The following is a 15,160-nucleotide window of genomic DNA, read 5'->3' as shown; positions in this document are numbered from 1 at the left end:
ACCTCGGATTCTAAACCTCATATTCTTTCTGGAGCAGATTCAGCCACACCAGCAGGAGAAGAGGGGCCAGTGGAGACTCACTTCAGCCTAACACTGGATTTTTAAAAAAATGTTTCCACAGCCCAGAAAGGACCGGATGGGACAGTCATTCCCAATAACTACTGTGACTTCTGCCTGGGGGGCTCCAACATGAACAAGAAGAGTGGGAGGCCGGAGGAGCTGGTATCCTGTGCAGACTGTGGACGCTCTGGTGAGTGTGGCCCCTTCTCTCATCGTGTGCCCATAGACCAGGACCTCTTCCACTCTCATTCCTCTGCCATCTTGTTGGGGACAGGGACTGAAGGGTGGGTCCAGAAGTGATGGTGGTGATTTTTCGAGTGCAAGGGGGATTTTCAGGTTATTTTGACTGTTTTTTCCTTCTTGAGTCTTAAGAACTAAAATCTGTGCTCTGGGATCCAGGGAAAAGGGAAAGAAGAAGGCGTGGGCTTGTGTCTGTCCGGCCTTTCCATGAGGTGGATATTTCTTGGTGTGTGTTGTTATGGACGACGGTGAGACAGTGTGGAAACAGCCGGAGACAGAGGCAGTGTGTTTCCTGTATCAGGTGATGTGCACGTCACAAAAAGACGTGTTTGTTCTGTGGAAGTGCCCGGGGCAAACCGGAAGAATGTGGAGACATGAATGTTGGGAGAGCTGCCACACCTGGAGTTGTGGGGAAGTCAGAGACCCCTAGGCTTCTGGGTAACAGCGTGAATACCACCTCCATTGGCCACTCATCCCATTTCTCATATGGAAAACCAAAGAGCCTGGTAGATCAAGGAGGCAAAAGGGCAGGCGTTCTTAGGGCTCTTCTGGAGTAGGCTTGGGATGTTTTGAATTTTCATCTTTAATCTATTCAAAGACTAAACCTGATTTTGTTCTTTCGTTCTTAAAATGAGTTCAGTCTTCAGGCTTTTGTTTTGCTTCTTTCATGCTGGATCATGGTTGGCTTTTCATATTGTTTTGTGTTGTAATGAGGCTCAAGTGCAAGGCAGGGAGGAAAGTCTCAGACTCATCTTTAGTCTCATCGTCTGCTGACTAGTAGATGGAATTCAGTTCTGCTGGATGGTTGGTTCCAGCAGCTGGGAGTCATGGCTCCTTCCCACCTTTCTACCCAGCATCTGTTCAACTCCTAGTCCTGAGAGAGGGCCTGAGATGACCACACCTGGCTTTACTATGGCAGCTCAATTCTTCCCTGGCTCTGTCCTCAGACTTTAGCTTTTAGTCCGTTGATATTTGGTTTTGGATTGTTTAAGGTTTAAGATGGCAAATCAGTAACTGGAAGAGCATTGTAGTTTCCACTGCACACAACCCCCCACATTTAATGCTCAAGGACCCTGGCAGGGTGGCCCATCTGTGCAATTCTGTCAGTTCCTTACTTGGCAAATGTGATACCTAATGTTGAACTTTTTATTCTACTGGTGCCAGCTTAGACAAGGGGGCCCATATGATAATGGACTCTGGGATTTAGAAACTTGGAAATGAAGCAAACTCAGAAAGAAAACGAAGCAAATGAAATTCAGTTCAGCATTTTTAAAGAGAAAGCCATCAGACAAAATCTCTACCACGAGAAGCAGAGTTACTTGGTGGCAAGATATTCTAGTCAGATTTGTATGGACTGCTGGGGGTTGAGGATGGGTTAGAGAGGGCAGCTTCAGAATTCTCAGTGAAAGCTGCTGAGATGTCCCTTCTTCCTTTCCTACAAAAGATGGGGTACTTGAATGTGATCCATGGGGGACCAGAAGTGGGGAGCTGCTTTTTCCTATCCAAAGCCTCTCTCTCCCACAGCCTTAACTCAGCTTATTCTTCCCAGGATCTGTCTGCTATGTGACCCAGGGGGCCGTTTTATACCAGCCTAGGTGTTCTCATTGCATTCACCAAGGATTCGTTTTGGTGGATAATTTAGTCTAGGTCTGACTCTGATGTTCCTGAAATAGTTGACCTCTGGGGAATAAACAGGTGGCATTAGCCCATGGGATATGCTTTGTGAAGGCAGGTGGGTGAATACTTCTCTAGGGCCTCCCTGGAGTCCTTGCAAGGAAGAGTGTGGAGCTCGGGAAAGCTGTTTTTCCTTCCCATCTACTCCACTACCTACTTTTCCTGGGAGTAAAAATGAGATCCCTGAAACTGACACTGTAAGGGGAGCCTTGTGACCTCAACAGGGGCAGTCCTGGGGCCCATTTATAACGTGAAGGCGTGTGTACCCAAGTTTTATAGATTTCAGGATACTGTCTTTTATTCAGCTTTCCCACCCCTAGTTCCCACTTTCCGAGTGCTCTGAGTTAGACTGAACAACCCCAGACTTTCTGGAGTAACTTAGACCTGGGCGTGTTTAAGACCTGGAGTGTGCGTTCACGTGCCTGCATGCCCGTGTGCACATATGCGTGCTTGTGAATGTGCGTGTGTGTGAGTGCAGGGCACAGACCTGTCCTCTAGGGACAAACAAAACGAGAGACTCTTTGAATACCTACCACTTATCAGACTTTCCAACTTCTTTTCGCTTTCAGTGCAAATGAACTACATGTTGTAAGGGCAGAATTGAAAGGGTTTGGGAAGAATGGGATTAGAAACGGGTAAAAATAAAAATAAAATGGATGGAGGCTTAACCACCTTGACCGGGTTATCTGACAGTAATACCTTTGTAAAGCTGACTGTCAAAATGAAGGACAAACATTGTGCAAAGAAACACCAACTGAAAACACCAAAGAAATACCAACCAGGCTTAAAAACCACCAGAAAAACTCATTGTCTGGGGCGGGTGGAGCGAGCGTGCACGTGAATGTGTGCCTTCGAAGAAAAGAAAGGAAAAGATCGTGGTTGAATCTGGCGCTGTCAGAGCTGCGGACAAATATGTTGCAGTAGAGATGATGCCTTTCTGGGGAGGGGAGAACCCTTTTCCTTGGAAATGTTGCCTTTGTCCTCTTACCCCAAACCCCTGTCACCAGGTGACGCACCCAGTTAATCCCTTTGGTGTGGAATGATGTATGATCTTGCTATTAAGAATAACACTGTAATAATGTAATAAGAATATTAATAATGCTGTCTGTTGCTTAACCCATGTGCTGATATATTCATCATACATGTCAGCTCATTTGGGAGGAGAAGGCAGGAAGGAGAAGGAGGCAGCGGCCGCAGCACGCACCACGGAGGACTTATTCGGTTCCACGTCAGAAAGTGACACCTCGACTTTCCACGGCTTTGACGAGGACGATTTGGAAGAGCCTCGCTCCTGCCGAGGACGTCGCAGTGGCCGGGGTTCGCCCACAGCTGATAAAAAGGGCAGTTGCTAAACGCACGGGACAGACTCTCTGGGCAATTAGCCATCACCCTGGGACTTTGGTCATTGATCTGGTTCTATTTTTTTTTTTTTTTTAAGTGAAAGACAGTTTAGATTTTCCCTTCATCCTGGCTTTTTCCTCTCACCTTCCACACGCTCCTCCCCTCCTTTCCCTCTGTTTAGGGTACGTACAGCAGAAGCACAAACTACTGAAAGGAAGCAGAACGAAAGAGCAGAATTAACAGTCCTTCAGAGAGACGGCCTTGTGATGTACTATTTATTTTCCATAGATACGGGAAGTTAGGTGGATTAACTCTTTTTTTTGGGGGGGGGGATCTTTTTGACATGAGCAGAGTTGATTTCCTCAGTTTCCCTATTTATTGGCAAAACGAAGAGAGGAGGAACATTGGGTTTGGAAACAAAGAACCAATAATGTTAAAAAAAATGATTATTTATATATTCTAGCTAATATTAGTAGACCTCCTTTTTTGGAGACAGAGAGGGAGAGAGAAGGGAAATCAAATAAGTGAAAGTAATATTCCATGTAGAAGAAAGCCTCTGTGGGGGAGGATTGATCCAAGGCGACCCCATCAGGAGGAGGTCCTCGGTTGGAGAGGGTGGCGCCATCTGTACCCCATGGAGTCGGCGGCTCCCCACAGCAGACCCTCCCCACTTCTGCTCCTCGACCTTCCCATCTTCCTCCCTGCTTGCAAGAACGTGTCAGCAGCTCCTGGGAAGCCAGGCCGCCCATGTGTGGCCTCCCTCCAGTGCCTGGGCCCCAACCAGCAGCGCCTGCGGGATCCTCTTCCTCCATCAGCAGAGCTGCTGTTTTGTTGTTGCTGGTTTTTTCCTCGCCTTCCTCCTGGCAAAGAGCAATTTCCAAACTCAGGAATGGACTCTGAGCAGAAAGTCATGGACTCAGCTGTGACAAAACCACCTGAGGCTGTGCTCATGGAAGAAAGAACGTTACCTCACCGTAGAGTTCTCTCTCCCCTCGCCCCTGTCTAAAAACATATAAACACCCATTGGATGATCGAGTCTCCCATATTTCTTCTATTTTTTATAGTGCCCTCCAGGCACTTTGTTTTATGTTTCCAATAGCACCTCCTGAAATAAACCAAAGCAACACTTGCTCAAGGCCCCTGGGGTGATGAAGACCATCCACCTCGTTGCCAGTTCCAAGGATAACAGCTGTGCGGTCCTTGTCCAAAGGTATGTCCTGGCTGACTTGTCTTATAATGAGGGAATACCATCCTAGTTGTTTTGTTTTCTTTATGCTTTTTCCTTCTTTCTTTTTTCCTTTCCCCTCTTCTGACTTGTCTTTTGTTTTTCTGGGTTTGGACCCCCTTACTCATGTGGGAGTGGCCCCTGGAGCATCTTTCTACCCAGCCATCCACTGTCTGTGTGTGCATGCATACTTCTGTGGGCCCAGGCCTAGGTGTGGGATGTGAGTCTTGCTTGGACCCTAGGGGGCTCCGTGTGGAGAATAGGGGGTTTCAACTGCAAGAGAAACGGCTGAGGGAGTGCTTGGCTACTGCCTCCTTTGGCTATGCCTGGAAGCAGAACCCAGGGAACTGAGGTTGGAGTTGGCTGCTGTCCTGGCATAGGAGTGAGCGGACTGCATGTCTAGGGTGGAATTCTTTGCTCTAGGTGCCAATTAAAAGAAGATCTCTGATTAGGTACAACATTTAACCCAGTTGATGTGAAGATTCTGAACTCCCCCCTAAGCATGGTCAGGGTCTCCGGGCCTTCCTGAGAGTGTAGGTGCAGAGACGTAGGCACTGCCCCTTGGCTTGGGTTGGGAGACCTTAGAGGCCACCCAGGCAGTAGGCTGTAAGTGTCTGGAAGGATCTGCTTTGACAATCCAGCCTTTGCAAAGCCTCATGAATTGGACCTCTCATTAAACTAATATACCAACCCAACAGAAGCAAGGACCAAGCAAAGAAACCCACAAATGGACTCTTTATGCTTCCCTTTCTGGTAGCCTGAGACAGAAAGGGCTTCCACCTTTCTCTTGCTTAAAATACGTAAGTGCTTTCCTGGGCGTTTGTGCTCAGCTGTGAGAGAATGAGAGTGACTACCTCACCCACTTGGGAGGTGGTCTGCCTGATCTGTATGTGGCCCTGTTCTTAGAAAATACAGCATAAACCTCCAACGCTGTGATATTCCTGCATGCTCACATGGGAAAAAGCCAGAGTAGCTGGTTCCAGTTGGTTTCTGCTGAGGGGCTTACAACCTGCTCTTGCTGTTATTCTTCACCCCTTTACTTCATCTGTTCTGTTACTTTGACTCGGGCATTGGATTCATAGACTTATAACTTGCTCCCACTGGTAAAATATGAGCTTCTACACTAATAAAAATGTATCCAACCAATCTATATGGTCATTTGAAATCTTGCAGTTGCTTGTAGTCTTGAAATTCTCAGTGACAGCTTTATTTTGAACTTGAAATTAAAAAAAAACCCTCACATAATCAAATCAAATTATGAAATTTCATCTAATTTCAGAGTCTAGCTTGGGGTTCTGAAGGGGAACCACGAATGAACTGTCTAAACAAACTCCCATGCAGAGATTTATCTGAGGATGGCTGTTGCTCACCTGCTTGTTTTACTGGCATAACTTGATCTTCAGTGTCTCTTGTTTAGGGTGGTAGATGTCCTCATCTTTCTTAGTTGGTCTAGCAAAGGAGAATGTCATCATGCATCTTAGCATTACTTGACTACCTTATCTCATCTTGCTTATAGTATCAGAATTTACAATCTTTAAAAAAAAAAAAAAAGACAGGAAAAGAACCGGAAGGGACTTTGAAGATGATCAAGTTCAAGTCCTTCACTTTTCATTGGGAAAGATCAACCCAGAGAGACTGAGTTACATTCAAGAGAAGGAAATGGACATTGCTTGGAGGCAGATGTCTTAAGGGGAACGAAGAAAACTCTAAAAGGGAGCTTAGGAGGAGAAAGCTGGCTGTCTTGGCTTTCCAAGTGCCTTGATGGTCGATGTCATAGTTTATCCTCCTTTCGTTATATAGCAATGGCAAACCATATATATGCCAGGCCTTGTTCTGTTTTCCCTGGAACTGTTCATTTAATCCTCTTGACTACCTGTAAAGTAGGTGCTTGTATTACCCACAGTTTACAGATGAGGAAACTGAAGATTAGTAATTAAGGAATGTTCTTGAAGTCCCAGAGCTAATAAGGAGCCAGATTTTGATCCGTGGCAACTTGACTCCAGCACTTATACTATTTACTTTTAATATAGTTCTGCATTGCTCCTTGTATGTTCCATATATGGAATATAGGTATATATAGATATGTCTCTTCCTTTTTCTCAGGTCCACCTGAGAACTTTAAAAGGTAATCAGTCTTATTAAAAGCAATTTCAAAACTGACGAGTAAGCAGTTAGATCCCCCAAAGATAATTCCAATTAAAATTCTGTGCACAACTTTATAGAGAGCTCATCTTCTAAACTACCATGTCTAGACATTCCCTCCTGATGCCTATGAGGGACAAAGATCTGCTTTCTTGCAACCTCAGAAATTGCAAGAGTTGTGTGAGTAGTCAGCACATCTATCGTTTTGTTGTTGCTTTTGTTAAGTATCGATACTCAGATATTAGTACAAAATAAATTAGAGTCAACAGGATGAAAATGGTCTGATTAATTTTCTCTGTCCTCAGCTCAGTAAACGCCACCCCAAATCCTTCAGAAATGTCACCTAATTTTCTGAATCCTAGCCCAAAGATAGGAGAATCAAAGATAGTAGAACCTTCTAAATTTGTTGCAACATACAAAACCCCTGGGGGGAACTTTCTGTAAAGGTGATTATCCTTGTTGTCTACCTGTTGTTTTTTCCTACCTAGGACAGTCTAATCCTTTACATCTGTTGCTGAGACTATGTAGAGAGCAGACCCTCTAATCACTCTCAACACTGGGAGTGGGGAATTTGCATTTAATTTTTTTAAAGGTACTTTAAAGTCACTAATGCGATTTGCTACTGGTATTTCAGAGAGAAAGATTTAATAAAAACATGATGTTCACATCAATAGTATCCCTTTAAGTCTTCCTGCTTACCTTGCATCTCTCTTTGCACCTAATGGGCTGCAGCCTGGTATTGCCTTTATATAGCACTTGAGGGAACACAAGATCATTACTCAGGGAGAGAACTAAAGGCTGTTTGGAGGTTCTCACTTCATGGTGGAATAAAATTAATTAATATTATCCCAATATGCCTCCTGTTACGTCTGATGAATATCATCTTGAACTTGTACTTAAAGTTTGAGCAGACTCAAGTGTTAGGAATTTTTCTATGGGGGATTTTGTTGACTTCTGGAAGTGAAGTTACTTGTGACATGTATTTTCTGAGTGAGGTGTTTTTTTGAGTCGAAGCCTAGAGTAGAAAAATCTGAACTCAATCCCTTTGTGAGTTTGTTTCCATGAATCTCTGTCATGGTTTCTCTATCCCTAGGATATGGACGTTCCTTGTGTGTGTTAATTGCTCAGTCATGTCTGACTCTATGCAATCCCATGGACTGTAGCCTGCCAGGCTCCTCTGTCCATGGAATTCACCAGGAATGAATACTGGAGTATTCTCCAGGCAGGAATACTGGAGTGGGTAGCCACTCCCTTCTCCAGGGGATCTTCCCAACCCAGGGATCGAATCCAAGTCTCCTGCATTTTGGACAGATTCTTTACCATCTGAGCCACCAGGGAAGCCCTGGACATTCCTTACCCTATCACAATACATAATCAATATTACCTAACCTTGATTCTTCAGACAACCCCGTGAGATAAAATAGATTTTCTTTATACCCATTTTGCTGATGAGGAAACTAAGGTTTGACCAGGTTAAATGACTGGTCTGAAGTTCCAGGGTCAGTAGGTGGTGTCTCGTCTCTCTTGAGTGCGATCAGTCAAGGGCTTTGAGGTCTTTCACTCGAGACCTCCCTGGACTGAAAGGAGGCATCTGATGCTGTAAAAACCAAACCAAATCAATCCAACCCAACCCAACCCAAACCAAACCGAACTCCTAAATCCCAGCCTATTATCCTCTTAGAATCCTGTTGAGAGGTGGCAGTGTCTAAGCTTTCATGAATTTCCCCAAAGAACTGAGGTTGACTGATGGTCAGTGTGATTGCTGGTGGTGACATCGGAGTGGGGTGGGTGGAGGGGTGAGGTGGCAGGGAGTGAAGACCTCAGACTCTGTTTGGGTCACATACCCAAGTACTTCTAACACTGAAACACTGAATTATATGATTCTGTTGTGCTTAATAAAAGTGATTTCTGACCATTTACTCAAAATAGGAAAAACCGCATAGGGAAAATCGTTCAACTTGATTGATTTATAAAACAGCTGAGAATGACAGAAGATCCTTGTCAGAACTAAATTATTGGCTAAAAAGCATTTGCAATTAGGTTTTCAAAGTGTTTTAACACTGGCCCTTCGCCAATAACTAAGACTTAAATTTTTTTTAAGTTTTGAAATAGTTTTCATACTTACAAACTTGCACAAATAATACAAAGATTTTCCATATACTCTTCATCCAGATTCTTCAGTTAACCACAGTGCAATGATCACAACCAAGGCATTCACACTGATGCAGTACTACAATCTACAGACTCTATTCAGGATTGATTTACTCCATTATGAGTGACACAGACATTTTGCCTTTAAGCTGAGGTTTAAGCTAGTATGTAGAGTATAATATTTTCATTCATTTAGTGGCTAGGGACTAATAGCAACTCAGCCTTGTGAAGGATAGGATGAAATTAAACACAGGGTCAGTGGATTTATTTGGAATCTAGCTGGGCAAACTAGATATTAGTAAGTAGTTAAAAACATATAAGAGTTTCATGGGATGGTATGTGAGTATTTTTGCTGTGAATCACCATAGTCAGGGAGATTTTCTTGGAGGAAGTCATCCAGATCAACAAAAAGCTGTAGCTTGACTATTGCTATTTAATCTGTAGGCAAGGGTGTCTATTGTGAGAGAGTATGAAGATAGTGCTGAATAAAAAGCAAAAACTGGGAATCACAGCCTGAAACGTAAAATGGCAAAAATCGCAGTATTTTTAAAAAGTGTTTAAGTATTGTTCTTTAGCATTTTGTCCATGTCCTTAGCATTAGTGCTTAGCAAAACATATTGTGATTTTTTTTGGTAGTCTTTCTCATCAAACAGATGGTGTGTCTCCTTGAGGGCAAAATGATGTCATGCGTGTCCCTCGGACAGTACCCGACACCATTGTGCCATAATTGTTTGTTGAGATAAACAGAACTGAGCAATGTTTCTGAACTAATTAGTGGAAGGATTTAGCATCTCCTTCTATGCACAGTGGATGCTCAAGAAATTTTCTTGGCAGGAAAGTTGAAGCCATAGCTGGACACGGCATCCATTGGTCAAGTGAAGGAGGTAAATGAGAACCAGAGGCAGTGGTGGTGGGGGGAGGGAGAGAGAATGAGGACATGAAGATGGGGTGAGGGGCAAATAGGAGATCTGTGGAGTGATGGGAAGTAAGCCTCCTTAAGGCGGCTGAGAGCGGAAGACTGAGATGTAACAGGACATTCCCAGTGGCCCACATTGGCCCAGAAAGAAAAAATGGATGTAGGAGCAAAAAGTTGGGAACCAACCAGCTACTTTCTAGGTGGCTTAATTAGAGTAGAAGAAGAATGTGTGTGTGAGTGTGTTTGTGTGTGTGTGTTGGGGGGTCAAAGGTAGAAATTTGAGGAAATCGAAGGGATGTGGGTTATGGTTATGAGACAGACTCACCAAGCAAGCAATGAAACAAGGCTGGGTGGGTGGGGATCTGGGCCACTGCGGGAGGGACTGGAAGACTCCTGGCAGAGGGTGAAAGTCTGATGGATGCCCAACTTGCAAGAGCTCTCTGGGGGCTTTGAAGAAAGGCCAGCTGGTTCTGTTGCTGGAGTGAAGGGGCTGGAGGAGATGGAACAGTGAAGAGATGAGCACAGGGGAGGGTGAGGAGGGGAGCCTGGGAAGGGACAGCAGAGAAACAGATCCAAGAAGGGGGCAGTGGGATGGGATGGGATGCAGAGGAAAGATTCAGGAACAGGGGTATAGGGAGGGCTTGGCGGTAGGTGGAAATGAGGCCCTTCTCAGTCTTAAAAGCATCGGTGGATGGATAGAGTCCTGGCTTTGCAAGTGCATCAAATCCAGTCCTGTACATCTGACCAGTGATGCCTTGGGTACCAGAAGCGATGGGGGATGGGAAGGGGAGGTGCAACTTGGAAGAGGCTGAGCAGCTCTTTTTTTTTTTTTTTTTTTTAGCTCATTACATTTTGAACTCTGTTCCCTGCTGGCTTGGCCGCTTTACAGTTGAACCCTTCCCTCTCCTCCCCTCCCCACTCAGAGTGAGCTGGACACCATGGGGAGACCCATCTCTGCCCTCAGGAACTGCTTCTTGGGGTGAAATGTGATAGTCCTTGGTTTTATTGCTTATTCCTTTGTGCCGACTACTCCATTCCAAAGACCAAAATAACCTGGCAGACTTCATTTCAGCTAGAAGCAAAATCCTTGCCTGACTGGTTCCCATCCAGGCTAAAGGGACCCACCTGGTTTGAACTGCCACCACGTTCCAAGGCTGACTCTGGGGATCACTGGGCTAGTTGAGGACTGGAACAGATATCTTGGCTTGATTTTCTCTCTGAGTAATTCTGGCACCCTGGGGCAGGATTGGGGATGAGAGCGTATGCATGAAGCAGTGTCCTTTTCGCCTTAGACCAAATGGGGCACCCGTTGGGCTTTGCTATGACTACTACTGGTCCTGTACCATAGATACTACTCATTTCCATTTAAGTGACAGGTGACAGATTCTATCATATTCTATCATAATGGTCCTTCTGGGGTATTTCAACAGGGAAAAGATTGTTTCATTTCTAAGTAGAGGAGAAAAAAGTAAAGTGAAAGTGAAGTCGCTCAGTAGGGTCCGACTCTGCGACCCCGTGGACTGTAGCCTGCCAGGCTCCTCTGTCCATGGGATTCTCCAGGCAAGGATACAGGAGTGGGTTGCCATTTCCTTCTCCAGGGATCTTCCCAACCCAGGGATCGAACCCGGGTCTCCCGCATTGCAGGCAGATGCTTTACTGTCTGAGCCACATTTTGCTAATACCCAGTTTTGCCTGCTACGCCACCTAGGAATTAAAAATCCAGCCATGCCCTCTGTTTCTCGTGTCATTCTGTTGTCCAGGAGCAGCTGATCTCTCCTGTTCCTGGCTGATGTTGAGCTGCTGGTGTTGAATGAAGGCACGAGGGACAACTAGTCTGGTGCTCGTTGTGCATAGCGTGGCCTCATTCGTGTGGCAAATTGTTAGTTGTTTCCGTTTTTTTTCCCCCCAATTCATTTCATTTCCACCACTTCCTTAAATTGAAATCTTTCTTTTTTAGGCAGTTGCCCTGTGCTGTTGTTTTTTGTTTTATCTTTCATTGCCTTTCCCTCTGCAGTCAACGCTCTGACCTGGAGACTCCGGCATCCTTCAAGCAAGCCGTATCTGAAGAAGGTGGAGAGAAGCCACGAGAATCAGCACCTCCTCTTCCTCTTCCTCCTCCTCCTCCTCCTCTTCCCTTGCCTGGCCCCCTCCTGCGCATGTGTTTCCGCCAACACAGGAGCCTGGATTGTGGACAAGCCTCCAGTGCAACTCAGCTCGGCTCAGAGAAGTCTCGGGAATGGCCTCACTTTGTGCAATAAGAAGACTTTTTTTTTTTTAATTCTCCATTACATTTTTTTTTAAAGTGTCTGTGAGAAAATATCCAGGTCAGACTGGAATTGCTCTACCGTAGAAATAACTGAACACAAACAGACTTACAGGGAAAAAAAAGAGTTAACTATTTTATTTATTTCAATATTTAAAAGAAAAGGTGCTGATGTGGCACAGTATTTTTGTTTAAAATACCTTCAACTTTAAAAGTTAAAAGCAATTTTTGTGAAGACATGAAAATCAATAGAGGACTTACTGTAAAATAAAGACTGCATATTAACTCTAAGGAAAAATACCCCACATTTTTAATAAGAGAATAAAGATCAACTCTGCTCTCTCAGGCTTTTTAAAAAGCCATCCATGTATGTTCTTTAGGTATTTTTATTTCTGCAAGTTGGAAGTGGTAAGTGAGGAGTGATCAGGTTTTTTTTTTTTCCTTCTTCAAAAGTCTATTGAAAGTGTTTGATTATGTGTTAAGACTTGACTGAAATAAATTAGCCACAAGGGCTATCAGCAGTCTCTCCACTCCCCGCTAAAACAGTCAAACAAACAAACTCTCCCCTCACCCCAGGCAAGCCCCATTTATCTGATGTCAAGAAGCAGCCTGCCTTCTGGTTATCGTGTCTGATGAGGCCTAGTTCTGAAAGGAATTCCATCTAGTGATTAAATATATCTCTGCAAGTTCAACAGATTTAAACACAGACAGCTTTGTTTAAAATAACCCAGTGAAGAAAGAGAAAGAGAGGAGGAAAAAAAGAGAACAAAAAATAAGCATTTGCTGGGATGATATTGAGTCCGTTCTCTGACAACTCCTAGAGGAGACTTGCAAAGGAAGCCTTCTGCTGATCTGGCTTCTAGATGTCCCCAAGGACGAGGAAGGCCAGCCTGACGGATGGAAAGCTCACATTCAGTTGCTGATGGGGAGAAAGGCGGGTGAAGTGTCCTTTTATGGCCATGTTAGTGGATGTGAATGTGACCTATGAGACACATTCAACACTGTGTCTGCGGCCTAGTGAAGGAGCTAGGGTGACTGGCTGGGCCACTGGGTTTTGCTCCCGATTTCATGCATTCAGGCTCTTGAGTTTCCCTCACTGCTAAGCAGAGTCATAATAATCAATGTACCGTCTAACGCTGGATATTCCTCTCAGGAAAAGTCTTGGGTGACAGTGTTAGTGGGATGGTTCTGAGCCCGAGAATATCTCTTTCACCTTAGCGAGGGGAGTTGGAGGGGCACAGAATTCTTGCCAGTCCGTTCAAGGCCAGTCCCTGGGGGAGATCACCAAGAGTATCTTTTTTTAAAAAATCATTTTGTTGTCCTCTCTGTGACGTTTTCTGATAGAAAATGTCCTTTATCAAAATGATAATTATTATAATAATCCACTCTCCAACCAACTTCCACAAGTTATAACATGCGTAGAATTGTGATAAAGTTTTGCATAATGTAGGGTTTGTATTAAGTTTGTGTAAGTTTCAGTTAAAATAAAAGCTTGTTTCCAATGCTCCTATAGCATCTCTGTAAATGTTGCTTTTCCATCCTCATCCTCCATGAGTTCAACTTTCACACTGGCCTATAGTAGGGGCTTCTGAAAGGATTCTGCCCGTTTGCATGCCCAGGATCTGTTGAGCCCCATTGTTTTATTTAGAAGCACAGTCCAGAACAGAGGCTGCCACTGGCTTGGCTGATAGGTGGTGACTTGGACAGTGAACAATGTCCAGGGTTGGTACCAGCATCCGAGCTTTGAGTCCAGAGTTGCTGTTACCCACCCCCTATCACCACAGCCACCGCCACCCTCTCCATGGCCAAAATGAAGCTATGGAGAGCTTGGTTATGTGTACCGACCTAAGATACCCATCCAGTGTTGCTGTCACACCCTGTGCTAAGATAGTTTTGCACAATAATGCATGATGTAGTGTGTGCTTGGGAAAAGCTGAGAGGTTAATGCTTCCACTTCCTGGAAGGTAGTGGTGTAGCCTCCCCAAGCTGCCAGTTGGCACAGCTGTAAACCTGCCCCCCACCCAAGATAAGTATCTCCTTGAGTCTGGAGGTGGACACTTCTCCGATGGGTCCTCTAGGTCAGAGTGAACCAGGCCAACCTCTCAGGCCAGATTTGCCCCCTGAGCATTGCCAGCTCACACATAGGCCAGATGGAGATGGAACAGGACACTGTGATTCTGCTGTTAGCATGTTCCATCTTCCTTTAGACATTATGGATTTTATACATTTCTCTGGCAGTAAAAAGGATATTCCCCCCAATATACCCTCCTTAGGGTTTTCTTCTTTTTACTGTGGGTGAAATATGCATGATATTAAATTTACCATTTTAACTTTTTGAAGTGTATGGTCAGTGGCATTAATTATATTCACATTGTTGTGCAACCATCCCCACCATCCATCTCAAGAACTTTTTCATCTTTTTCAACTGAAGCTCTCTATCCATTAAACACTGCCCATTTCCCCCTCCCCAGCTCCTGTCAATCACCATCCTACTTTCTGTCTCTATGAATTCGATTATTTGAGGTACCTCATCTAAGTACATTCATACAGTATTTGTCCTTTTCGCCAGACTTGTTTCTCTTAGCATATCTTCAAAGTTCATTCATGTTGTAACATGTCAGAATTCATCCCTTTTTTTTTAAGATTGAATGCCATTCCATTGCATGTATGTATTATATTTTCTTTATCTGTTCATCTGTTTATAAATACTTGGAGTATAAGTTTTGATCATTTATTACACACTACCCACTTCCTGTGTGTGCATGCTAAGTCCCTTCAGTTGTGTTCAACTCTTTGAGACCCCATGGACTGTAGCCCGCCAGGCTCCCCTGCCCATGGGATTCTCCTGGCAAGAATACTGGAGTGGGTTGCCATGCCCTCCTCCAGGGGATCTTCCCAACCCAGCAATCAAACCTGCATCTCTTATGTCTCCTGCATTGGCAGGCAGGTTCTTTCCCATTAGTGCTCCTGGGAAGCCCACCCACTTCCTACAGTGACTCAGATTTGAGATGCCTAAATTCAGAGGGATTTGAATATCTTCTTAGGAGGGAAGTGATTGCACCTGAAATTCTTCTACTTTGTACCCTAGAAGAGGGTACTTTGCCTCCGAAGGGCAAATACTGTCTACCTAAAGTGTGTTTTGTGCTAG

General features: G+C 44.6%; 1 protein-coding gene across 4 annotated transcripts in view; it reads left to right on the top strand.

The window, feature by feature from the left end:
- The window catches only part of DPF3 (double PHD fingers 3), a 277,364-nt gene that overhangs the window by 216,614 nt on the left and 45,590 nt on the right, over positions 1-15,160 (top strand). Inside the window, exons 8-10 of one of the 4 annotated variants that reach the window (XR_011258341.1) lie at positions 122-250; positions 3,124-4,525; positions 11,764-13,522. Coding sequence is in view for 2 of the 4 variants with exons in the window: in XM_069596944.1 (XP_069453045.1) it covers positions 122-250; positions 11,764-12,050 (416 nt within the window). In the remaining 2 variants the exon portion in view is untranslated. Of the gene's footprint in view, positions 1-121; positions 251-3,123; positions 4,526-11,763; positions 13,523-15,160 lie in introns of those variants that run through there. The other 3 variants (XR_011258342.1, XM_069596944.1, XM_069596945.1) reach the window with 3 other exon arrangements.

Source organism: Ovis canadensis, chromosome 7 (genome assembly GCF_042477335.2).
Source record: "Ovis canadensis isolate MfBH-ARS-UI-01 breed Bighorn chromosome 7, ARS-UI_OviCan_v2, whole genome shotgun sequence".
Taxonomy (NCBI): Eukaryota; Metazoa; Chordata; class Mammalia; order Artiodactyla; family Bovidae; genus Ovis; species Ovis canadensis.
The sequence above is the reverse complement of the archived record's forward strand: the minus strand, read 5'-3'. Positions and strand labels throughout refer to the sequence as shown.